Here is a 24,949-nt window from a genome sequence, read left to right on the forward strand (position 1 = left end):
GGTGGTCTTTCATGACAAAATAGTAATATTTACATGATGAAATATGTCAAGTATTTTGATTTATTTTTCCATATTTCTTCTCTGTTGTTAGTGCAACTGGCATACCCTGTTTTTTTCACTTTTTATATGTATATTGATTCTTCAACTCTTCCCTACACTGTAGCAGTATTGCAGCCAATGAAGTTAATCTGAGGCGCAGTTACTACTAATTGGAAACTTCTCTCCTCTTTTCTGATCACAAAGCAGTTGTTAATTTATAATATAATTGTCTTCAAAGTAGGAACTGACCGTATCATAAATGGAATGTGGTATGGAAGTGGAGATTAGGGACATATCCAACTTCTGGGTGTTGGGGGCCACACACTCCCATGGGCTGCACAGAGGCATCCTGCCCTTCCCTATACAGCTCCTCTCCCCTTAGCCATACCTGGAGTGCAGGCAGCAAAGACCCTGCCCTGGGCCTCTTCTCACAGTGCTGCCCCATCCCCGGGAGTGGGGGCAGGAAGCAGATGGCTTGGAAATCATAATTTAAACATGTAACTTGATACAGGTATATTATCTTCTCATGTGAATGGCATGTAAAAACTTCTCAAAGACTGAAAAGAATTATTTCCAAGATTTTTTTTTATCTTGCCTGCAGTTTACTTACTGACTTTTCCCCTATCTGGAGCTATCAAAATAACAACTTGGAGGTCAAACTTTTCATCCTATTGGTTGTATTAACACCAGAACTCTGGTTAGCCTAATTTAGTATTTCTACTGCAACAAAATAATATATCCTTTTACAAATTTTGTTATTCATCTCAATATGTTATTTTAGACTCTACAAAAGATACAGATCTGTAGATCTTTCAGTGACCACAGTCGATACTTTTGGCAGGTGCTATTTTAACCTGGGTGCCGGAAAAGACTTATGAAGAATGTCACCAATCTCTTAAAAGTGCATGGGATGGGATGGCACAGTTTGCTTGGTGACATTGTTTGGTTTGTGCTGAGTATAGGGATTCCATTTTCTTATACTTTTGCTTCACCTTAGACCTCAGAAGTCAAACATACAGCCTCTTGGGTAGATCTAACCCTAAAGACAAACACTGTCTTCAAGTCTTATCCTGAGGCCCCTGGCACACATTACACTTAAAATGTATATATATAAATAATCTGTCAGTCTTTCTAGATGTGCAGGTCAAGACATGATGGGATCTGATACATGATCCACAAAACTGCACCTTCTGCCATGCCACATGTGTGTGGCAGGGCATGACTGTGGGGTTGCAAATCAGATCCCATCATGGTTTATTGCCAGTGTGGGGGAGTCCAGGATCACAGGCTCCCTCTGCACCAGCAAGCAGCAAGCTCCCATGGAAGGGAGCCCCCACAGTAGATGGAGCTCCCAGACATGGGGCCATATCATTTGTTCCCCGTGGCTGGGAGCCCTGTCAACTGACCTGGGCTGTAGAGGCACCCCAGTGGCAAGGAAACCACAGCTGATGTGGTCTCCCAGCCTCAGGTATGCTCCAGACATGCTCATGGCTGGGGCACCACATCAGCTATGGTATTGGGGCCATGGGAGTGCATGTTGTGCACCTGTGGCTGGAAGCCTTGTCAGTTAAATGGGACTCCCAGCCTTAGAGGCAGTGCTCCTGTGACTGGGAGCCAGCATCATCTGGGAGCTCCCAGGTCAGGGGTGCACATGGGTCCCCCACAGCTGAGAGCGCTGATCAGATGACAGTGCTCCTAACTACAGGGGACCCCGGCTACACATTCAATTAATGGAGTGATAGGAAGCAGCTACATAGTTATTTCACAAACTTTCTACAGTAACTTTGTAATTTATTCCTCTTTTTATCACAACATTAATTGACTGAACATGTGGCTGAGTGATCACTTAAGACACAATTAACTAGTTAATCATGCTTTAAGCATAGTATGTAGATAGGGTCTACAAGGTGACCTTCAGACTGAACTGATTAAGAGAATCAGAAAAGCAGTTAAGAATTTTGGCCTATTATAAAAATGTGCATGGAACAACCACCTACTATCAACCAAGCTAAAGAAAGATGCAAATCTATGAGACTTGCATTTATGGTTCAGAAATGAGGACTACATAAGCTAGGCACATCAGAAGATTGAACAACTTCTATGTGAGATGCCTGTGAATGATCCTGAAAATGTCAAACGGGTGCTGGAGTGCACAGGACAGACACACTTAGAAACCACTAATCAAGAAGAGGAGGTTGTGATGGCTTGGCCATGTCAGGAGAATGTAAGAAGACTATATCCCCAAAACTATTTTGTACAGTGAGATTTGAAATGGCTTTAGAAAGCAGGGTTGTCCTTTATGGTAATACCATGACATGTGCAAAAATGATACAAAGAATTCAACATCAATGTAGAAGGCTGGGAGAAGTGTGCAGAATCCCATCCAATCTGGAGGGAACATCTGGTACTAGGTGCAGCTCAAAATGAAGTGGGTTTGATCCAGAGGATGGAAGCAAAACAAGAAAGAAGGAAGCAGTGTGCTGTAAACTTGGACTCCAATTTAGGCAAGACTTGGATCTGTGAAACTTGTAAGAAGCTATGTCACTCTTGAATTGGGCTTGTCAGCCACAAGTGAATTCATCAGGCACCTGACTAGACTTCTTACATGTACACCATGATCTAGAGGATTGACAGTTACTTAATAAAAGTATAACATGCAGATGGGGCCTACAAGGTGGAAATCTACCCTGCCTTCTACTTGACTTCATACTAACGCAGCTGACTACTTCTCTCTGAAAACTAATTTGAAACCAAAATAGGTTTTACATGAAATTATCACAATTAGAAACAATTTCTGCCAAAGAAAAGTCAAAGTATATATTTAAGGTATACAAAGGGTTTTTGTTTTTTTTTAAGTAATAATTTAATACTGAATTACCTTTCCTAAGCCAATAATCAATTATGTATGCTACAAAAGGATAGCATTCTAGCCATTGGTCAATACATGTTTTTGCCTCCTTTTTCATGAGTTTGACCACAAAAATTAAAATAGTAGAAGAATCTCATCCATTAAAGACTTTAACTGTAACAAATGAATGTTACTTTTGTCACTATACATTACATCCATAGTAAAACATACCTGCAGTAAAAGCTCTCCTTCAAGTATATGTATGCCTTCGCCAGGTTTGTTTGTTCTACAGCTTTCCTGAATGCCATTTCTTTCAGGCCTTGCAGAATTGGAGGATTTTAATGCAACTACAAATCCAAAACAAAAAAAAAAGTTTGAATTTTTCTGAGATTGACCTACTTGTAAACCTATGTGTAAATGCCCTTTATTATAAAAGCAAGAAGAAACACATAACAAGAGGTCTTAAAATTCAATATTTTACACACTGGTTTCTAACTTCCCAAAGACACAAAATATAGTAATATTTACTACGTGGGGGGAATAAGGGGGTTGTTTGTTCCTTGCTAGAATTGACTTAATAGAAGTTCCTCTAAAGCCCTTTGTCTAAACAGCTGCCTATTCACTGGGATGTGGCTTTAAGCAAGCCAAATCCAGTTGTCAGAATGGCAGCTTCCTTTTGTTTTATTATTTTCATTATACTCAAGTGCATTAACCATTTTTGTAATTACCATTTTTGATACTCAAAAGTATTTATTAAACGCACTATAGTAACAGGATGCCAATAGCATTATACTGTCCTTAAGGAAAAGTGGCGTTAAGTTTATATAACTGATTTTATTTCCCCTGCCCAAAGCAACGCATTCAGTTAAAATTCATCCTAATTCTCAGAGTAGAAATGCATGAAAAAGTCACTTAATTTGTGCATAAGTAACTGTTTTTGCTAGTAAAGCAGAAGAATATTTCAGCTATAACTTAACATTTATATTGAATACAAAAAATATTCCTAGAGTTACTTTAGGTAAAAAATCTTCTTAAAACAATAAGCCCCTTTACTGCAGTTTTAATAACTTGACCAGTAATGCAGACATTCCACCAGAAGCTAAGAAACAAATCCTACAGCTATTACTTGCGACATGAAATCTAACAGATTTCAGTGAAACTACTTGCATGAATAAGAGACAAAGAATCAAATGAAAAATATTTAAAGCTTTACAAGATAAATTGCAAAACAACAGCATCTCCTTTGCTCTGACTTTGAATATGGGGCTATTAGAAACAGGTACCCAAATTCCATTAAAACAGTAAGAGATACTCAAAGATTTTCTGTAACTTCAAATGGTCTGCTTGCTTGATGTTGCTATAAAACCAATTTTCAAGACATGTATCTATAACAATGGCTAGACAATTATTGATTAATCTGTAAATTTATTCTATTGCTTACCACTAATTAAAATCATTCTGCTTATACATTGAATATATTCACATATATATTCACAATATGTTCTATTGCACTTTGTTCAGATTTTGCCACAAAAACTAACCATCTTTTGCTTCAGGCTTTGGGAACTCCAGCTTTGTTTGTTTGTCATGTCACAATGTCTGTTTTATGATCTTTTATATTAAGGGTACTGTATAAAAATAAAATTAAGGTGCAGTGTGGCACCTGGTAGACTAACTCAGTGCCACCATACTTGCTTTCTGCCTAACTTCAGACCCACAGAGCTAACTCCCTCCATTGAAAAATAAAATGATAGACCCACATTTCATTGCCTTTCAAAATTTCTAAGCTATTATAGCTGACAAAAATATTAATGCACTTCAAACTTCTCAGCATAATCACACACAGCTAGCAAATGCTAATCCAGCCTGTTGTAATTAAAGTATTCCTGACAGTCACCAAAAAAAAAAGTGCCTCCCAAATAATAGAAAAATTAATGGTTAAAAATGGGTAGAAAAATGGAATTAAAATATGGTTAAGGATAATGTCCATTACCTGATTCAAAATCAAAATCAAATCCCAGTTTTGCAAAAACAGAACAGAAATGGCAAGTTCCTGTACAGCACTCAACGTAAAACCACTATTAGTTTAATCACACGGAAGCTGAAACAATGGCCAGCATGTCAATAGAACAAATCTCCCCCAGAATGGATTGGTGAAATTAGTCGATACAGTATTTAAAGACAAACCTGGAAGGTAGAAAAGGGGACTAGATGACCGTCCATTTAGAACTAATGGATTATGATGACAAGAATAAAAGTAGTCAAGAAACCAAGGGATACGAAGAAAATTCTTTAATTGGTAGGCACAGAGTAAGAGCTGGTTACAGGCATGAACTTTGGTTTTTGGCGGTGGGTGCTTGCAGACGTAAACAATTTTACTTTAAACTCATTTTACTTTAAATTCAGTGTGTTCCTGCGCCAAACCCCACAGATGTCCAGAAGAGGCAGAGTGTTATTTCAACCCAGTTCTGTAGCTTGGAAAGATTGAGCACTTTAATAGGGCTTTTTTGGTGTTTCTATCTAATAGGTGACTGAATCGGCTTTAGCTAAAGTGCAAAAAAGCCATGCTGAAGCTTTACAGATGCTGCAGACCCAGGCTGCAGTAATGCACTGCTCCTTCCAGTAAAGTGTTTTTTGTTTGTTTTTTTTAAATGTCTGCAAGCAGCCTGTGGCTATGGCTCATGGGCACTGAGCACTAGATAATTTTTTTTTCGGTGGATGCTTGAGCCCCGGAGCAACCATGGAGCGATTGCAGGGGTAAGTAATTAAGGAAAATAGAACTGCTCACATGCAATCAATATTGTACAATAACCAACAGATTTGCTATTACTGAAACCTGATGGGAAAGCTTCCATGATTGGAATGTTAAAAAGAAATGTTAAAAGGCTCAAGTTGGTAAAAAGGAGAGTAGCTCTCTGTGTCAAAACATGCTCACACTTTTTTCCAAGTCACTTATAACTTGGCAGCTTGAAAGTTTATCTTGAACGCTTATTTTTTGGGAAAAGTTAGTGCATCTGTAAAGCACAAGGCAAGATAATGGTTACCTAAATACCACTAAATCACACCAGAGGATTGGATTACTGGCTCCTTAGGTTCCTATCAGCATAATGCAAGGCAAAAATTGCTTTATTAGAGGAATTTGATCTGAATTGTGCTGGAGGCAGTCTCATGCTGCTGGCACTAAGACATCCCCCAAATTTCTAAATTGTTAGATGACTTCTAAATCAAAGTGTTGCATTAAACTGTTTATTGCTTGGTGTGTAAACAGTCAAAAATCCAAACCCAGTAATATATAGTTGGTACTTTGTGAAACTAGCTCTTCCAAACAAACAACAGCCAGATTGACTGGGAGAAAGAATTTAAAATGGGAAAATGTGAATGATAACTGGTGACTGTTTAAAAACATTTTACTAGATGTCCAGAAACCCAAAATCCCATAATTGCTAGAAGATTATGTTGGTTAAAAGACTAACATATGACTTAATAGAGAAGTAAAATCAACTTCTAAAAAACAAACTGAGATTATATATAAACATATAAGAAATGAAAAAAATGATAAGTTGATGATGCTGAATATAAAGCAGAAGCCAAGAACTGTAAGAAAAAAGTTGGTAAGAAGAAGGATGCAACGAGAAATCAATGGTTGGCAGAGCTAAGCCAATAGTTTATTTATTAGATTTATATCCCATCCTATTCAAAAGGCTCAGTGACCTACAACAAACAAACAGCCCCCCCACAGGATTCCCCCAAACCTGCAAAACTCAAAAAATTTCAAGCTCCCCACCCACTGCCTTCCTGCCCAAGTCCCCATACAAACAAAGCCGCCTGCCAAACTCAATCACACCCCCCAACCACCATTCACATTAAGATACAAGAATCTCTTCCCAGAGCATCCTATTTCTCACCTACTCACCCCATCCCCCCAGCTCACCTCACCACAAGGGGATATTCCACCCCACCCTCCCATCCGGCTCAAACATCCCCTCCAAGCCTGAACACTTTCTGACAGAAGGGCTATATCACTCCTCTCCCCCTCAAATTTAAGTACCCTAACAAAAATGAGGAAAAAAAGACCCTTGGATCATACCAGAGGGCAGTACCAAAGAGCACCCGTAAGCAACACCTACCCACGGGTGCCTTCTAGCTCTGAATAAACTGTTCACAGCCCAGGTCCTTCTTCTTGTGGATGGCCAAGCTAGTGCCACCATCCTCCTTGGTGGTGGTTGGTAGGCCTGTGCAAGTAGGGAAGTATTTGATTCGGATTCGGCCAATTCAGAAGACAGCAAATCAATTTGATTCAGATCACTGTCCTGCATTGATTCAGCTGAATCAGCTTTGGAACATTCGACGTTGATTTGGAGAGATTCGGTAAGTTGGATTGGCCAGGGAGAGGCAGGCACACCCAGGTGGCTGTGCCTGCCTCGCCCCAGGAGCGGGGAGCTGTGGGAGAAGTTCCTATGGCTGTCCTGCCTGGCCCCATCCCCCACCCAGCCCCAGCCTCCCAGCACTTAAAAGAAAACCCAAACGCACTCACCAGTAGTAGCAGTTGCTGTGGGGGCTCTGGGGTCGCATAGCAGAGCGCCCCCCACACAGCCCCTGCTACTCAGTCTCCCCACTCCTGCCCAACCCCACTGGTTGCCCCGCCCAGTCCCAGCCTCCTGGCACTTAAAAAAAAAATTAAAAAAAAAAAAGCCCCACACTCACCAGCTCTGGCAGCAGTGATTGGGGCCTTTGAGGGTTTGTGGCAGAGCCCCTCCCCCCCCCATGCAGTGCAGAGCAGTGAGGGGCAGCAGGGATAGCATCCCCTGGCATGAGCATGATAGCTGCCCCAGGGTGTGGGTTCAGTGGTTTGGCAGGGCGCTGCGCGCTGTCTGGGAGCTGGGGCTGAGCACTGCTGGGCTCCGGCTGATACATGGAGCTGCCCCAGCTCCAGGACAGTGCGTGGTGCCCTGCCGAGCTGTGCTGCACCTGTGCCATGCAGCAGCTGCTGCGCAGGTGCCGGGGGGCGATCCCTGCTGCCCTGCACTGCTCTGCACTGTGGGGGGGCTCTGCCACAAGTGCCCAGAGGCCCCAAATTGCTGCTACCAGAGCTGGCAAGTGTGGGGCTTTTTTTTTTTTTTTTTTTTAAAGTGCCAGGAGGCTGGGACTGGGCAGGGCAGCCAGCTCTGTGGTAATGCCAAGTTAGCCAGTGGTAACTTCAAATAGACTGCTTTCCTCCATGCAAAAGGCTCTTAACTTGGAAGCTGCATTACACATGGGCAGATCAGTATCGGGGAGCAGCAAAGTCAACTCCCTTACTGTCATGCCAATTAGTCTATTCAGAGCTCAGTGAAAGCCTATGCTGGTTCTGGTTTAGGAAAAATAGAGGAAGGTGCCCAACAGCCCTCCTGCTGAAATTGGTTGGTCTACTGCTGAAATAGGGCTCAAGGGAGCAAGAAACAGGCTCTGCTTAGGAAGGTATAGCATGCAGAAATCAGGCCGATGGACTACACGCACATAGACGGCCCAGCCACAACAATCCCTTTCCCATCCCATGGTATCAAACATGACCCCCCCAGTCATAGAATCATAGAAAATTAGGGTTGGATGGGACCTCAGGAGATCATCTAGTCCAACCTCCTGCTCAAAGCAGGGCCATCCAAAACTAGATCATTCCAGCCAAGGCTCGGTCAAGCCAGGCCTTAAAAATGTCTAAGGATAGCAATTCCACCACCTCTCTAGGTAACCCATTCCAATGCTTCACCACCATCCTAAGGAGAACGTTTTCTGTAATATCCAAACTAAACTTCCCTTGCTGCAGCTTGAGACCATTTCTCCAGGAGCAACAGTCATCTGCCACCACTAAGAACACTCAGTCACCAAGCTGTTGCCAGGACCAGGATGACTATGATGTGCAACTTCGTCTTGCTCCTACAGGTACAGCAAGAAGTGCCTGCACATGTGCCCAGGTGCTTGGTGCTGCAGGTCTCACTCTGTTCACTTGCCTCCAGACCTCTCTCTTCAAGGGTCAGGGTGTAGTTGGATCCCCCTGTGTGCCATACATTGCCCTGCCACTCCCCAACACCTGGGCTGCAGGACCCAGAGATGAAAGGTACAGATGTGGGTATTTCCCAAGCTCTGCCCAGAGAGCCCATGGGCAGGGGGAGGAGGAGAGGAGGAAGGCAGGGGTCAACCCAGGGTGTGTGGCAGAAGGAAGAGGAGGGGATGGCTCACAGGGGTAATGACCCAATCCTCGTTGACTGGACTAGGCTCACACCAACAGCTCCCGGCATTCTATATGAAATGTTTATGCAAGATTTTTTAAAAGAATATTAGGAACAAAAAGAATTGTAACAATAACATCAATCTACCGGGAGATGGAAATGGTAGATCTATAAATAGTAAGTAAAAAATGGCAGTGTTCAATAAATATTTTTGTTCTGTATTTAGGAAAAGGGCTGGGTGATATATTCAGAACGCATAATAAAAGTGAGATGCTTTTCATTCCAGCAGTAACTAGGGAGGATTTTAAACAGTACATACTTAAGTCAGACATTTTCACATCAAGTCTGGGCTACCTGCATCCAAGAGTTTTAATACCATATTTATCCAAATCCACTTTAAAAGTAGGATGACCCTCCTAATAATTAGATTAGGAACACTATAACAAATGTACACGTTGTCCATGTATAGAAACTAATTATTGGGGGATCATCTTAAATTCAGGGTTATTTTGTATTCAGCTACATATAGTAGATGTTTTTTCTCAGATACATGTCCTAATTCACACAGGAATTAATTTAGAGAAGTAGTATTGCTTGTATTATTTTGAAGGTATGACAAGAGGATCAATGTGGTCCTCTCTGGCTTTAAAAACTTTGAATCTGTGAATTATTAAATGACGTAATGTAACTCCACAGTTCATGTTTCAGTCTATTATGATACCAGTTGCCCACTCCCACTCCACAGTCAGAAGTCAAAATCTGATCATTCCCAGATTAAAAACAGAAAATATTTTAAAATTCTGAAGTAATATTTACACTTGAAAGGCAAAATTGAGGGCATCATCTGTTACTACTTTTAATTAGGGAATCCTCAGCAACCTCAAAACCAGTTTATAAATAAGGAAGCAGAGTTTTCATTTTAATGACTGTGTTAAATGCTACACACTTCTCTATTTTAACATTAAACTAAACCAATAGTTTTTAACCTGTGGTCCATGGACCCCTGGGGGTCCACAGACTGTCTAAGGGGTCTGTGAAAGATGACTATGATCAAAAGTATGTGAATACCCACACTTACTATTCAAAGGGGTCCACAACTCCATTCAAAATATGTGTGTGTCCACAAATGAAAGAGATTGAAACCATTGAGCTAAACTAACCAAGTAGATTAATATAGATCTCTGTATTTAAGAAAACAAGCTCTCTGAATATTTTCACACTTGCCACCTAATCCAAAATGTACCATTCAGCAATATACACTCCTTGCATTGCCAGGACTTTTCTGATTTGAGGTAATGATTAAAACCCATAGTTAACAGAATGAAGTAAGAACCTTTACCAGCTTTTCTAAATATAGATTAGCCTTACAGTTTCTGGTGCATGTGCATTAGGGTTGTGAAAGGCAATCTGTTTACAGACTTACCAGCAAAAGCAAAATATATTTAATTGATTCAGTTTTTTTACTCTATCTACAGAAGACAAGTTAAATACAAATCCTGTATAACACAGAAGCAGTAAAAATGCCAATGTTTACCAACCTCATATCTCTAATTCTAAGCACAAGAGAAACAATAATAAACTCAGGTGACACTACTAACTGCTGGCAGATGCTGACTTTTAATTTTAAAAAGCAGATGTTTGCATAACCAGAACTATTAATGGAAAAAATGAACTGGCAGGTGACATTTAAATACATACAGAGATAACTATTCAACAGCTTCCTTTCGACAGAAGAATTTCCACTTTGAGAAGCTTCAGGGTGTACTTTCAACTGCTTGATGTATAAAGAGTTTACTGAATCTAAGCAACTGGACACCCTAGGAGAAACATATTTCTGAGTATATAGTTTGAGGAAATGTCACAAATTAACATATTGGTTTTGAGGAAAAAAAAAACAACATGGTATATACATGGAGGCTGTTACAGTTTTAAGGGATAACATTACTTTTGGCCCTCCCCTGCCACTTTTAGTATATCACCCCTAGTGTTAGGTTCCCTTTGTGCCAAACTCTACCCATCTCCTAGGGTGAAATCCCACAAGCCTCCCAGGCTACAGAAACCTGTGTATTAACATGATTACTCAGCAGCTCCAACTGAGATTGCTGCCTGCAAATCTTCCTTTGGGAAACTGTAACCAGTGGAGAACAGAGTGACCAGATTTTTATAAACAAAATATTTTTATTCTTAAAAGTAGGAACATAGTAAAGCAAAAAGAGAACAAGGGTTTTAAAACAATTACAAGCTTATGTAAACTTATCTCTTACCTAGAGGCTTCTTATTCGTTAACAGAAAGTCGGGAATGATCTCCTTTGTCATCAAAACCTTTGACTCTGGGGTGTATGTGTGTGAGAACTGCTTCTCTCAAGCAACTCTCAGCAATTATCACCCCCCCTCTGAAAATGTAACCCCTATGCCACCAGAAAACCTCAGTCTTGCTATTGGTGCATCTGAGCTATTGGTGCTCCTGGGCTTACATACTGTGATTTCCCTCTGATCCCAACCACAGTGTGGGCCCATTATGTGGGCTAATTAGCACGACTACAGCACAGACCAGTTATCTGTCAATCTACGTAGATTTATGGCTGGATTTTGCAGCCCATGTTGAATTCTGTTCTGCATTTACACTGACAGCAGCACCTGAGCTACCAGTGTAAAGCTATCTTCTGTAAGTTTACATGAATAGTAATCACCTCTGACTACAGTGTAGATACACCCACTGGGCAGAACTGGATATATCCCTGAATCTCTCATGTTCTCCACCTGTGAAAATGAGCCTAAATCCTTATATTTAACAGAAAACCTCATGAGGAAGTATTTTTTTTAGGTTTTAGTACGATTTTTTTAGTGCTCAAGGATATAAAATGGACATATCAGATATCTTAAGGAACACTCAATTGGCTAGCAGTGGTTACTAATCAGCCATTTCTATTGATTTCATCACATTTGAAATAATAAACTCAGGCAAACTATTTTCTGTCTGAGATTTCTCTTAGGGAAGGTAAAAAGAATCCCTAAAAATAAGAGAACTGTTTGGGGCTGAAAAGATTTCTTTTCTGTAAGCAAGGGGAATACTCCACATTTGCTGGTTCTTAATTCTAGAGCAGTGCTTCTCAATGTTTTTAGACTCAAGGTCTTCTAAATCTTCAGAAGATAGTGGCAGGCACCCCATTTAACCTAAAAACTAAAAAACTGCAAAGCCAGACCAGGAAGTGGCTGTGGCAGAAGTGTGTGCTTTTGTCATAGCCTTTCTAGTCCTGTATGACGTCTCCTGGAAACAGGGACACAGAGCAGGTGGAACTGTCCTGCTAGTGTCTTTTCAGCACGTGTTGGAGACAATGTGAGAAGCAGCTACAGCAGAAAGGTGTGCCAGCCTGCATTTCGTTATTACACTGCCACCAGACAGAATTGTCCCCCACACCTCTGTGTTCAGGAAGCACCTCAAAGATGAACTGGGAAGATCTGTAGCAGAAATGCTGTGCTTGCCTGCATTATGTAATGCAGGAAGGCATGACTTCCTGCTGCAGCCACTTATCAGTTCAGCTGCAATGTACCTCCTGAAAACAGGCGCATGGGGTGGTTTCATCCTAAGCCAGAAACTCTGCAACACCCCTGGCAGGTTCTTGTGGCACCCCAGTTGAGAACCACTGTTCTAGAGTCTGGAGATTCATCCAGGATTCCATGGCCAAAGTTCACAGATCAAATATCCTTTACCTCTACTTAAAACACACTTCTGAGCTCAAAGGGGGGTCTTTATGTGTGCTCCAGGAGGCGGGGGGGGGGGGGGGGAAAGAGCAGTTTAATTAGAGCAACTCCAAGAGCCGCTTTAATTAAAGTACCTGCAGCATCTTGTGCATCAGTGTCCCTAAGCTTCAAAATGGTGGTGCGGGCACTTAAACTAAAGCTTGTTCTATGAGCTTTAGTTAGTTCTGCTGCTGCCATTTTGAAGTTCAGGGAAACCGATACACAAGACACGAGGCTGCTGAAGTGCGCTAATTAGCAAGCAGCTGCAAATTCGATTAAATAAGTCAGCTCTTATGTGCTGTAATTACAGTGCATCCTCACATGTGTAAAAGTACCCCAACTTCCAAAACCAGCAAAGTCTATGAAAAACCCAGTTTTGACTGATCTAACTACTGTTAGCCGGAAAGATGAATGACAGTGTCAAAAGCTTTCAGTCACGGACAAAGAGGCAAGTTTAGGAAGTAAGCACAGACGCAGGCTATTACTTGCACTGAAGGGAGAAGAAAGAAGACTGAAGTTGCCTATTTTTAAATGATCCCTTTTAAAATTCATTGAGAAGTTTCCAATTACTTAAATCTGTGTCAATGCAATTTTAAAATAATCTGTTTAGGTCTAAAACTGTATTAGGCAAGTGTTACATCAATATCAAAAATAGATTGTTAGCACATCACTCATGTAGCTTTGGAATTCAATCCTAAAGAGCTTCCCAGAACTGTTTTATATCAAGTTTTGGCACAACTCCCACAATTCGGCCAAACAGGTCAAAGTTTGTAGTCAGAGTCAATTTAGACTGTTTCATAACCCTTCAGTAGGATTACAAGTTCAACAATTCTTGTTCTAGATTATTTTAAAAAACAGCTCATAGGAGGGGGAGGCTTTTGGTTGCTTGAGTAACTACCACCCACCTCCAAAACAAAGTTTAACAACCAAGACTAGATCTATTTCAAAAGGTCACAAGGAAGACACTATTTGGAATGCTGAGTTAATATTAAACTACTACCCAAATCATTAACATGTATTAAACTGCTTCCACTAACAGAACATTCATTTTGATTAAAAGTTATATAGAAAAATTATATTTTTCAAGGTATTCTGGTAAATGATGTATTAAAGTATTAGAATCAATTTAAAAGACATAAATAATATAGTAATGCAGGTTTAAGAAATGCAAACTTAAATCTGCCTAATTAACTTAGAGTTACAGGGAGCATTCTGTCTGCTTCTGTATCACTGTAACCATGTAAAGCAGAGATTATATGAAAATTGTTTCAGTAAACTATATCAAATGAAATGCAAATAAACCAAATACTTTAAGTAAGCTATAACAAAACAGATCAGCAAGGAAAACAGTATAAATTCATGTAAATAAAGGTGCTAAGGAAGAGCTCTTTATTAACAACAATTCTACTCAAGCCTCATTATAGAGTGGCGTTTATTAATAGATTACTGTTTAGGTCATTACTGCATGGGTCTAGGGAAAAGGAATCCCACTTATCCCATAAAACCCAATTAGGAACACAAATACAATAATAAAATCAAATCGGATAGAATACTTACATCCTTATGGATTTTAGAGTTAAGTTAGCTTAAAAGAAAGTGCTTTTGGAAAAGGTTGTAGAATTAAATGTACAACTGAGAAAAGTCACAATACATCTTAACGAGCAGGCACAAAGTAAAAGGGTTAAGATTTTACAGTTTTCATTTTGGCATTTGTCGTCTTAGAAGTGATTAAGCTTGTAAACTTAAACTAAATTAGTTTTACACATAAAATATTTTTTTAAAAGCCAGCACAGAAAAACAATAATAGGAGGGAAATATTTAGTCAGAAATTGGCAACTAAGAGGCAACAAATACGATTCCTATTCTTCATCACCAAGTTTGTGTATTTTCCTGTATTACCTGCTGCCAAAGACACTGGAGAAAGGAACAGCAAGCTGCATGCAGAATGGTATGCTTAGGTAGCAGTCAATTGTAGCTTTCAAATCTCAGCTACTGCTTGCAAAGTTTGTAAATGATACAGAAGGAAGTTTTGCCTATCCCTGCATATGTATCTTTCACCTACATATCTAATCCTAGTGCTATAAACAGAGGTATTACCAAAAGCTATAACATTTCACTTAAAGAGCTGCAAAAATAAACTATACAGCTAAAAGGGAAGTATTCCACCTCAAATTTATATCATTGTGTCCACAGAAACATACAATGTACAAAAATGATGGGTGTCTTATTTTATAATTTTTCACCTAGCTCATCAGAACTGTCACCTATTTATTATCCTAGGATGGCTGCCTCCATATATTCACTGGCTCAGCAATACCTGGTTCTATAGGAGCTTTCATATAATTAGATTATTTGCTTTAAAAAGATGAAGTAAAAAACAAAATAGTTTATATTTTGTTAAAAAAGTTAATTTACTTAATACATCAAGAAACGTTTTTAGCAGCAACAGCCTTAATGACAGCCCATAAGAGAGAATCAGTGAGTCAGGACTATTTAATTTCAGGATATACTCCTGACCAGCAACAGGGCAGGTGGCAGATGGCACCATTTTAATATAAGAATTGGAGGAAGTGAATGAGAAGGGCTTTTTCCCTAAGCCATGCACAGGAGGTCAATCAAAGATACCAGCTACTCCATTATTGATGGAGACATTACTAGTCACAGATGAGATACCAATGCAGAAAAGCAAAGCACCACCATTATTTGCTTCTGCTGTCACTTGACAAAAAATCTTTAGGGTTTTTGCTTTATTTTGTTTTATAACCAGTACCTACACAGTAATATATATTTTTTTAAAAAATGAGGAAGTAAAGGCACTAGATAACTGGCTACGTCTGAAAGTTTCTCAGTTACTGACACAGACTATTTTAATTACTATATAATACTTACGATGCATCACTGAGTATGTACCCACAGACTTCAATAAATTTTCTAATAAGCATCAGCACACAATTAGAATAGTTATTTTCTCAGTCAGCAGAACCTTTCATCTCCCAAGCCAAGAGTTTAAAGCAGAAGCACTTGCTAAATACTTCTAGTCCTGCATTTCCAATTATCCATATCTTCCTTTATTTTAGAATCACTCCTCAAACTTACTAAAACATGTATTCAGCAGTCAAGACCATGCCTATGCCTTGTTTCATGTGGTAAAGCATATCCAGCTGTGAGCACGCGCTGAGAAAAACAGGAGGGCAGGATTTTCTTTTTTTTATCCAATACATAAAAATGTAGCGTTTGTTCAAATTCTATGAAAACATTCAAAACACTAAATAATATACAAGGAATATTTCATATCTAAAGTTAGCGATTCAGAAACTTTGAAATGTATGAATGCAGAGGGTTTTAATGGAAACTTTTAAAATCTTGACTATTGAGGTTACAATTAAAGTAACCGCTAAAATAGAACAATGTTTGGTTGCTAAAATAAAAAGCACTGTTTATATTTCAGTTTAATCAGTATAAAGTCCTGCCAATATTAAGCTTTTACAAGAAGTTGCTGTTGAATATTTCAGAGAACACAGCTGAAAACATTTACAAAACAAAACTCAAAACAGAAAATATTTTGTCAGTATTGTACTGAAATAACGTAATGTACAGCTACAGAGCTTCCCAAGGGTCCCCCTCTGCTTACATATGAAACATGTCCTCATACATATTTTAAATTGAGAGACAGAAAGGGGTAAATGCAGTAGGTATTGTTCAAGCTGCTGCAGTAGTCAGCAAAAATAATTTTTACTTCACCCATTAAATGCATATTGCAAGTTACCAAAACAAAACAGAACAGACAAAAATTTAGAGACAACCCCCCTGCCCCCCCCTTTTATTTATTTATTTTTTACAACTGCTTATGTTTTCAAGGCAGACAGGCTACTAAAGTTTAGGTTTTTAGATGCTTTAGACTAATCTAAGGCTACAGGTTTAATTTTAAATTAATATTTAATTCACCCAACTCAAAAATGGTGTGAAGAGCATAAGTTAATATTATCCATGCAGTTGCAATCAAATATTATGCTTAATTAAGTTTGCAAAAACCTATTTTTAGCATAAGGAAATCTGTTGCTTGCCCTTTCAAAACTGACATGATTGTGAGCTCAGACTAGTGCTACTTGGTTTCCAGGTCTCTGACAGGGATATATTTCAAATGTTCAGGGCTCTTAATCACCGGACAGACAAGAACTTGGCAGGAGTAGCACTCTCTTCTCTTTTTCCTTTCTTAAACTTAAGTTACATTTCACTGCCCAAGACTGAAAGGCAGCCCAGAATTTCCCAGAAATTCCATTTCTAGATTACAAGAAACTGCAGTAGTATGCATTTAATAGATCGCCAGGAACCCTTTTGTTTCACTATAAGAACAGCTCTTATTTATTAAGTTGGCTACTTGATGTGACTTACTAACTTATGGATGAAAAAATAAAAGTTTTTCTGCTTTTATTTACAAAGGTTTCAATAAATTCCAATAAATTTCTCCATGCTGTTTTAGATAGCTACAGAGAGACTTCATAAGCATCCTTGTAGCAAAATAGTGTTCCAAGGGTATTTTACTATATGTTGATGTTTTATTCAGCTCTACTTGGTTATATCACATTAGGGTGCTCTATAAGTATTTTCACATCAGTATGATTCTACTTATCAACTTGCATAATGAAAAAAAATAATCACAGAAGTACCTCTCAGCAAGATGAAAAAAAGAGAGAATTTATAAACATAATCATACTGTTTATGTTCAGTGAAATGCAAAGATTCCACAAGTGAAACACAGATAGCACTACACTAGTCAGGAAATTGGTAGGAGCACATTAATATTTCACTGTACTAATCAAAATGCAGAAGTTTGCTAGGCATGTAACTATACTAAAAAGTGTGGTACAGAACAGGATGAAAGCCCACAATTTTCTTTTCCAGCAACTGAAACTATGAGAATTCTGCAGGTCTGCTGAAAGGCCTCTGCTGCTTTTGGTATTCTTTTTACAAGTTTACCTTACTTTAGCAGAAATCAGTGATCAAAAAAAATGTCAAGTGAAGAGCAAAAGGAAGTATTCTTTATATAAAAGGATGAATATTTGAGGAAAATAGATTCCATATTTTTCCAATTAGTTAGGTCAGGACAAGTCCAATATTCATATTTTTCTGAGAAAAATAAGAGATGATCAGAACAAAAATTTTTATCTCAAACTGTACTCAAACTATAATTTCCAACAATTACTGCCACTTATTTTCATTATAAGGCAGCAGTTCAATAAATTTACTCAAAGCAGGATACTATGTTGAGCTCTCCCCTTATTTTTTCTATTAAAAAACTTGACTTGTAATATTGCCTCACTTTTCCAGCTGCCCCAGACAAGTAGTATCATTAATACCTAAGATAGGATAGCTTCGGATCTGAATAGGTAGGCAATTTTAAAAAGTTATGTAGATTTTTGTTACTTAGACCACAGACAAGTTTCTACCTTAGTAGAGGTGAAGAATAAAACATTCTTCTAGATTTTAATATTAATAAAATATAAATATAAATGTTAAGCAATTAAAAACATTTCACCATATCAAATGTCTTTACGGAATTTCCTATGACAAGTGAAATACTTGTGTGTGAATACTGTTATAAATTTGTCAAGAACAAGTATAAGAGAAGAAATGTGGCTCAGTTGTTAGAATACTAAATAGCCTATCCTTTGAGAACCCCTGCTCTGACAAATTTCCTGTATAACCCTGACCAAGGTAAAGAAAGCAAAATAAACTTGAGCAAAGTTCATATGTTTTACTTTTTTTAGGCTCAGTCTACAGCACTTAAGCTATGTACACACATTCAGGAAGCCCGAGGCAAAAATGATCCAATCTACACAGGTGTCTCTAAGCTGCATAGATAGGATCAGGAGCAAAGGGAACACACATTTGCCCTATAGTGGGAGGAGGCAGGCAGATGCCTACTCTGGCCAAGGCCAGAAGCCCGCAGCTGTCAGGGAGGGGGGCAGGAGGGGGAAAACACAGACCCTCAGCTGTGTTGGCTGGGTCTGATAGGGGCTGGGTCATGTGGCAGGGTTCTCTACCTTCCCCTCCTTTCCCTCCCTGCCACAGTTGGAAGAAGTGGGGAGGCTGGGGAGAGAGTATGTGCTGGTTCCCCCCTTCCCTGTAGCTGATAGGAGGGGGTTGGGGGTATGTGTCGGCAGAAAATCAGGGATGGCTGCAGCCAGTGCAGGCATCGGCCTGCCTCCCCCTGCAAAGAGAAGCCATGCTGGCCAGGTGGGCCATGGAGCAGAAAAGCGGGGAAGCCCCCGCTGCACAGTAGCCCCCCCATCTATGCCTGGCTGACAAGTAGGGAGGACACGGGGCTGGGGAAAATAGGCTTTGCTGCCTCAGCTCTGTGACAGGCCTGGAGTGAGGCCAGTCTGGCTCTTGGCCAGAGCAGATGAGCACAGGCTAAGGTTAGCCTACCCACCCTGCAAGAGGTGTGTGTGTGTGTGTGGGGGGGGGGGGGTGTTAGTGAGAGAGCTGCAAAGGCTCCAAAGGCTCCTGGGATGTCAGGGGGTTGTGACTTAACTTGAGTCAGAAGGGGATCTGAGACAGAAGTTTGACGGACTATAACCTAAACCGATTAAATCTGATACTTTATTCATCCAGATCTATCTTAGATCGGGTTCTGTCATTTTAAAACCAGTCTGGATATGAACTTGGTATAGGTTTAGACTGGTTTCTGACCATCTAAACTGAAAAAAGTATAATGTGTGCACCTGGCCTAAGTCTAGGGGTAGTACTACAACCCTAAGAGAGACCACTCTGAGACAACAAGAACGTTAAAAGGTTCCCTGTTTTAGGTCAAGTTAAGGAAAGGGAAAAACAGGAATAGAAACTTTTCTGATACTTTCATCCACTCTTTCCAATGGGAATATTTCTAACATAAGTTTTGTTTTACCAAATCTGCTGTCAAAGTCTGAATTTGAAATTTCTTCTGTGTTCAGAAAAAAAAATAGTTATTATAAATAGTACAGGGAAAGCCAGAGGTGAAACCTGAAAAAAACTCATTGTGTGCTCAGATTATTGGCCGTTTGCAGACGTTAAAAAAACCCCCCAAAACCCCCACAAAATCCCCAAACAAAACAAAATGGTACTTTATGGGAACGCATGGAGTTTCACATGCCAATCCCCACACATGCCCAGAAGAGGCCATGCATTACTTCAACCCAGCTCTGCAGCATCTGTAAAGTTCAAAAGGCAATCAGGACTCATAGTAGAAAGGATATCTTTTATTAGCCCAACAAGATTTTTGCAAAAAAAAAATTCTTTAATTGCAAGCTTTCAGGCATAAGCACCCTTCATCAGGCACTGGAGAAAAGATTGTAAAAGTTCTCCTGGGTAGAAATTAAAGTTCATATTTCATAGGATTTCACAGAGGAGTCAATAGATGGAAAACTCCTCTGGGGCAGTCTACTGACTCCTCTATGAAATCCTATGAACTTCCATATTTTTTCTTTTCTCCAATGCCTGATGAAGGGTGCTTGTGCCTGAAAGCTTGCAATTAAAGATTTTTTTTTTTTTGCAAAAAATCTTCTTGGGCTAATAAGATATCATCTGTACTATAAGTCCTGATTGCCTTTTGCTCTTGACCAATACAGCTACAACCTGGATACCTGACTCTGTAAAGATCAGGCACTTTAGCAGGGATTTTTGGCACTTTTATGAAATGCTGATTGAATCAGCTTTAGCTAAAAGTGCCAAAAAGCCCCACTACAGCACTCAGTCTTTACAGACATTACAGAGCCAGGCTGAAGTAATGCACTGCTTCTTCTGGTAAAAAACTTTTTTTTTTTAAAACATCTGCAAGTAGCCTTTATTATTATTTTAAATACCTTGTTACTACTAAAGCTTGCAAGTAAAAGCTTTGTGAAGAAGGAAATTATTAACAGTTCAATATAATATTAGTCAACTTTTAGTGTAAAAATAGAGAATTATCTTTAAAAAAATATGAAATAAGAGAAACATAAGAAGTAAAACAATCCACTATAACAAATGATTAAGGTAAAAAGGCAGGCCTATTAGCCTTTCAATCAGGCAATTTACATTTCAAGTGCATCAAATAGGTAATACTTTATGACTCAACACTAGGCAAGATTGTTTCCTTTTGAAAATGTAGAAGATTAAAGTTGGCAATTAAAATCTGGGTTTTCACTCATGATTTAAGAAGTTTATTTTATTTGCCTGGAGAGCTTTATCCCATCAGATCTGAGGGGGTAAAAAAAACCCCAAGCAAACCCAGAAATTGACTATTTTTCTATACCTCTTCCAGAATGTCACCAGAACGAGTGCATAAAATCATCCAATTTTCTATGCTATACTAAACCTAAGCAAGAGCCGCCTGTAATTCTTATTTATTAAAGTAGTGGTTAATACGGTGTTTCAGAAATCAACAGAGTTGTTGATAATCTACATATTAAGACCAACATAATACTATATAATATCCAAAAGTACAGAAAGCCCCTGCTTGAAAAGCTGACAGCCCTGAAGGCTGAACACACAAAGCAAAACAAGATACAGTAGAAGACTAAGAGAAGTTGTTAAATTAAAATGTAGGAGGTGGTGTTTGTGTTTCACTCTTCAAAGTACTTGACTTGCATAGGCTTGCAAGTCTTTATATGAAGTATTTAAATACAGTCTTTCAATTCTGTCATAGCATTTTCTATGAGAGTAGAAAGCATTTTCACAGAACGATAATTCCATATATTTCATTTTTGCTTGTAAAGCACACATTTTTACCCCTATGGAAGTTGCACAGAAGGTATGCCCAAGCAAGTTGTTAAGACAATTGAAAGGCTGAACACAAGTAATTTTTATTTCCTCTTGAAACAAAGACCATTTTAAAAGCATGCTGGGCCTCTCTACTGGACCTAAAGTAGTTGGCAGAAAGCTAAACTAGAGAATATTTTTCCAGATATTACCATGACAAAACTTTCAGTCACTACTTTGCTTAGAACTTAGGAGCGAAAGCTTCCTCCAGGCTCAATCGAATAGGCTTTTGCCTCCACTATTCTTATTAGAATGGTAGAAGGTAGGGCAAGGTGACACCTTAGACTCATGAGAGACGTTTAATAAAAGGCATGATAATCTGATGCCCAGTCGTGACAACTGTACCTTCTGTCATGCCATTCTTGCATGTCAGGAGCTGCCATTGTGGGATCAGGGAACAGATCCCAATTGCACCCTAGTGCCAATGCAGGGGAAGCCCAGGATCACGATCCCAGGAACCCCAGCACCAGCAAATAGTAAGCCAGTTTCCTGGTGCACCTGTGTCTGGGAGTGCTAGGTAGTGGGAGGGCGCTTTCAGTCTTGGGAGCACATTGGAGGTGCGTGTGATGGGAAACTGATGGAAATGGGGGGAGGAGGAAGGAAGAGGAAGCAGGGGCCTGTGGCTGCAGGGGGTCAAAGCCAGAGCCACAGTTGTGCAGCTATGCGGGGGGGGGCTGTAATGTGTGTGTGTGTGTGTGTGTGTGTGCGCGTGCGTGCGTGCGTGCGTGCGGAGGGGGAACTGGTGGAAAGGGGGGCGGGGGGAGGCGGCAGGGGCCTGTGGCTATAGGGGGTCGGAGCCAGAGCCAGAGTTGCAGCAAATGCTTCAACCTCACCCCTGTGCTGTAGCCCCCTAATGCCTTCTACTCAATTCCAACATGAGGAGCTTTTCCCACACATTAAATGGGGAATTAAAAACTGAGAATGCTAAAAAGCTTCTCAGTGCAGTGGACTACAGATGCTTTTTAGTTGCATGCTGAGAAAAAAAAAAATACAATTTGCTTCATTTCTTTGGGGGGTATACTCCAAAAATAGCATGTAACTTCCTTGAATGGTATAGCAATTGTAAATCACTAATAACTAATTTAGGTTGAAATTAAAATGTTGTAACTGTAGGATAGTTAAAAATTAAGATGTAACAAGCATCTGTATGATAAAAATGTCCAAGTCAAATATTTTAAATTATTTAAATTTGGTTTTTAAAGAAGAGGTTTGAAAAATATAGATTTACCTTTCAGAAATCTCAGCCTTCATTTCAGACACTGGAGTTTGGAATGTACTCCTGCTCCACGTCCTTTCAATTTTCTAGAATCCATTAAAATAAAAAGCAGCTATGGATATGAAAGTTGTGGCTATTCTGTAGGTTAGGTTTACTGAACAGCAGACTTACAAACATTCCCTCTGCTTAACACAAACTGCATGCGTCTTTACAAGACAATACGATGCTACAAACACTATTTCAAGTATTTCTCAACTGTTTCAAATTCTGAGAGTATGTGGACTGATTTTGGAGGACACTGTAAAAGTTTAATCCACTATAGATGTAATGAATTACATCAGGAGTATGCCCTGTCAAAAGAATCCCTTATACCAGGAGTGGCCAACCTTACGCATAGATCCCACGAGTGGCATGGGCAGATCAGAGAGAGGACAGGCAGCAGAGTGGCTGATAAGCAAGGAAGCAGAAGGTAAACAGCAGACCAGGCAGGGGTTCATAGATTTATAGATGTAGGGTCAGAAGGGACCCAAGTATATCATCAAGTCCAACCCCCTGCCCTGGGCAGGAGAGAATACTGGGCTCATATGACCGCAGCTAGGTAACTGTCAAGCCTCCTCTTAAAGACCCCCAAGGTAGGAGCCAGCACCACTTCCCTTGGAAGTTGGTTCCAGATCCTAGCTGCCCCGACTGTGAAATGGTGTCTTCTAATGTCCAGCCTGAACCTACTCTCAAACAACTTATCACTGTTGTTCCTTGTTACTCCGGGAGATGCATGGGTGAACAGGGTCTCTCCCATTCCCCGCTGGTCCCCCCTGTAAGTTCGCAGACGGCTATCAGGTCCCCTCTCAGCCTTCTCTTGTGAAGGCTGAACAGGTTCAGGTCCCGTAGCCTCTCCTCATAGGGTCTGCCCTGCTGTCCCCAGATCATGCGAGTGGCCCTCCTCTGGACCCTCTCAATGCTGGCCACATCTCTCCTAAAGTGCGGTGCCCAGAACTGAACGCAGTACTCCAACTGTGGCCTGACCAGTGTTGCACAGAGGGGGAGGATCACCTCCTTGACCCTGCTTGTGATGCATCTGTGGATGCATGACAAGGGGTGGTTGGCCTTCCTGACCGCATCCTCACATTGGCGGCCCATGTTCATTTTGGAATCGATAAGGACTCCAAGATTTCTTTCTGCCACTGTGCTTTCGAGAAGGGAGTTCCCCAGCCTACAGATATGTTGCTGGTTCTTACTGCCCAAGTGCATTACCCTGTACTTCTCAGTACTGAATCCCATCCTATTCTCATTTGCCCACCCCTGTACCCTGTCCAGGTCCAGCTGTCTCCTGTCCCTCCCTTCTAGTGTGCCTACTTCGCCCCTGGTGTCATAAGCAAATTTGAACAGGGTGCTTTTCACCCCCTTGTCCAAGTCACTAATAAAGAGATTAAACAGTGCGGGCCAAAGGACTGAGCCCTGGGGGTTCCCACTACCCACATCCCTCCAGGTCGAATATGACCTGTCCACCACCACTATCTGGGTGCAGTCCCTCAGCCAATTTGCAACCCATCTGACTGCACAGGCATCAATGCCACAGTCGCCTAACTTTTTAATGAGAATGGGGTGGGAGACGGTGTCAAAGGCCTTCCTGAATTCCATAAAGACTACATCTACTGTGACACCCGTGTCCAATGATTTTGTGACCTGATCGTAGAAGGCAATCAGGTTGGTCCGACAGGACCTGCCCCTAAAGAACCCATGCTGGCTGCCCCTGAGCATTGTCCCCCCTGCTGGTCCTTCCCAGAGGTGCTCCTGGATAATCTTCTCAAAGAGCTTCCCCAGGATCGAAGTAAGACTAATGGGCCTATAGCTGCCCGGGTCCTCCCTCCTCCCTTTTTTGAAAACGACGACCACATAGGCCCTCTTCCAGTCGTCTGGCACCTGGACAGAACACCACGAGTGCTCGTAAAGCCGTGCCAGGGGCCCCTCGATAACCCCTGCCAATTCCCTCAGCACCCTGGGGTGGAGAGCATCTGGACCTGCTAATTTGAACACATCCAGCCCCTTCAGAAGTTCCCTAACTCGGTCCTCCCCGACCCTAGGCCTGTCAGAGTCTCTCCTGAGTCCATCCTGAATCTCAGTGGGGGA

At 40.5% G+C, this 24,949-nt stretch overlaps 1 protein-coding gene and 1 pseudogene across 4 annotated transcripts in view; one reads left to right on the forward strand and one right to left on the reverse strand.

The window, feature by feature from the left end:
* AHR (aryl hydrocarbon receptor) overlaps window positions 1-24,949 on the reverse strand; it is a 101,203-nt gene that overhangs the window by 33,169 nt on the left and 43,085 nt on the right. For 3 of the 4 annotated variants that reach the window (XM_059728947.1, XM_059728946.1, XM_059728948.1), the window contains exon 3: window positions 3,119-3,234. The exons of the other annotated variant lie outside the window; for it this stretch is intronic. In XM_059728947.1, the coding sequence (XP_059584930.1) occupies window positions 3,119-3,234 (116 nt within the window). The remainder of the gene's footprint in view (window positions 1-3,118; window positions 3,235-24,949) is intronic. 4 annotated transcript variants of the gene reach the window in all.
* On the forward strand, window positions 149-276 carry LOC132251004 (U4 spliceosomal RNA; annotated as a pseudogene).

The sequence above is a fragment of the Alligator mississippiensis genome, chromosome 5 (assembly GCF_030867095.1).
Source record: "Alligator mississippiensis isolate rAllMis1 chromosome 5, rAllMis1, whole genome shotgun sequence".
In the NCBI taxonomy this organism is placed as follows: Eukaryota; Metazoa; Chordata; order Crocodylia; family Alligatoridae; genus Alligator; species Alligator mississippiensis.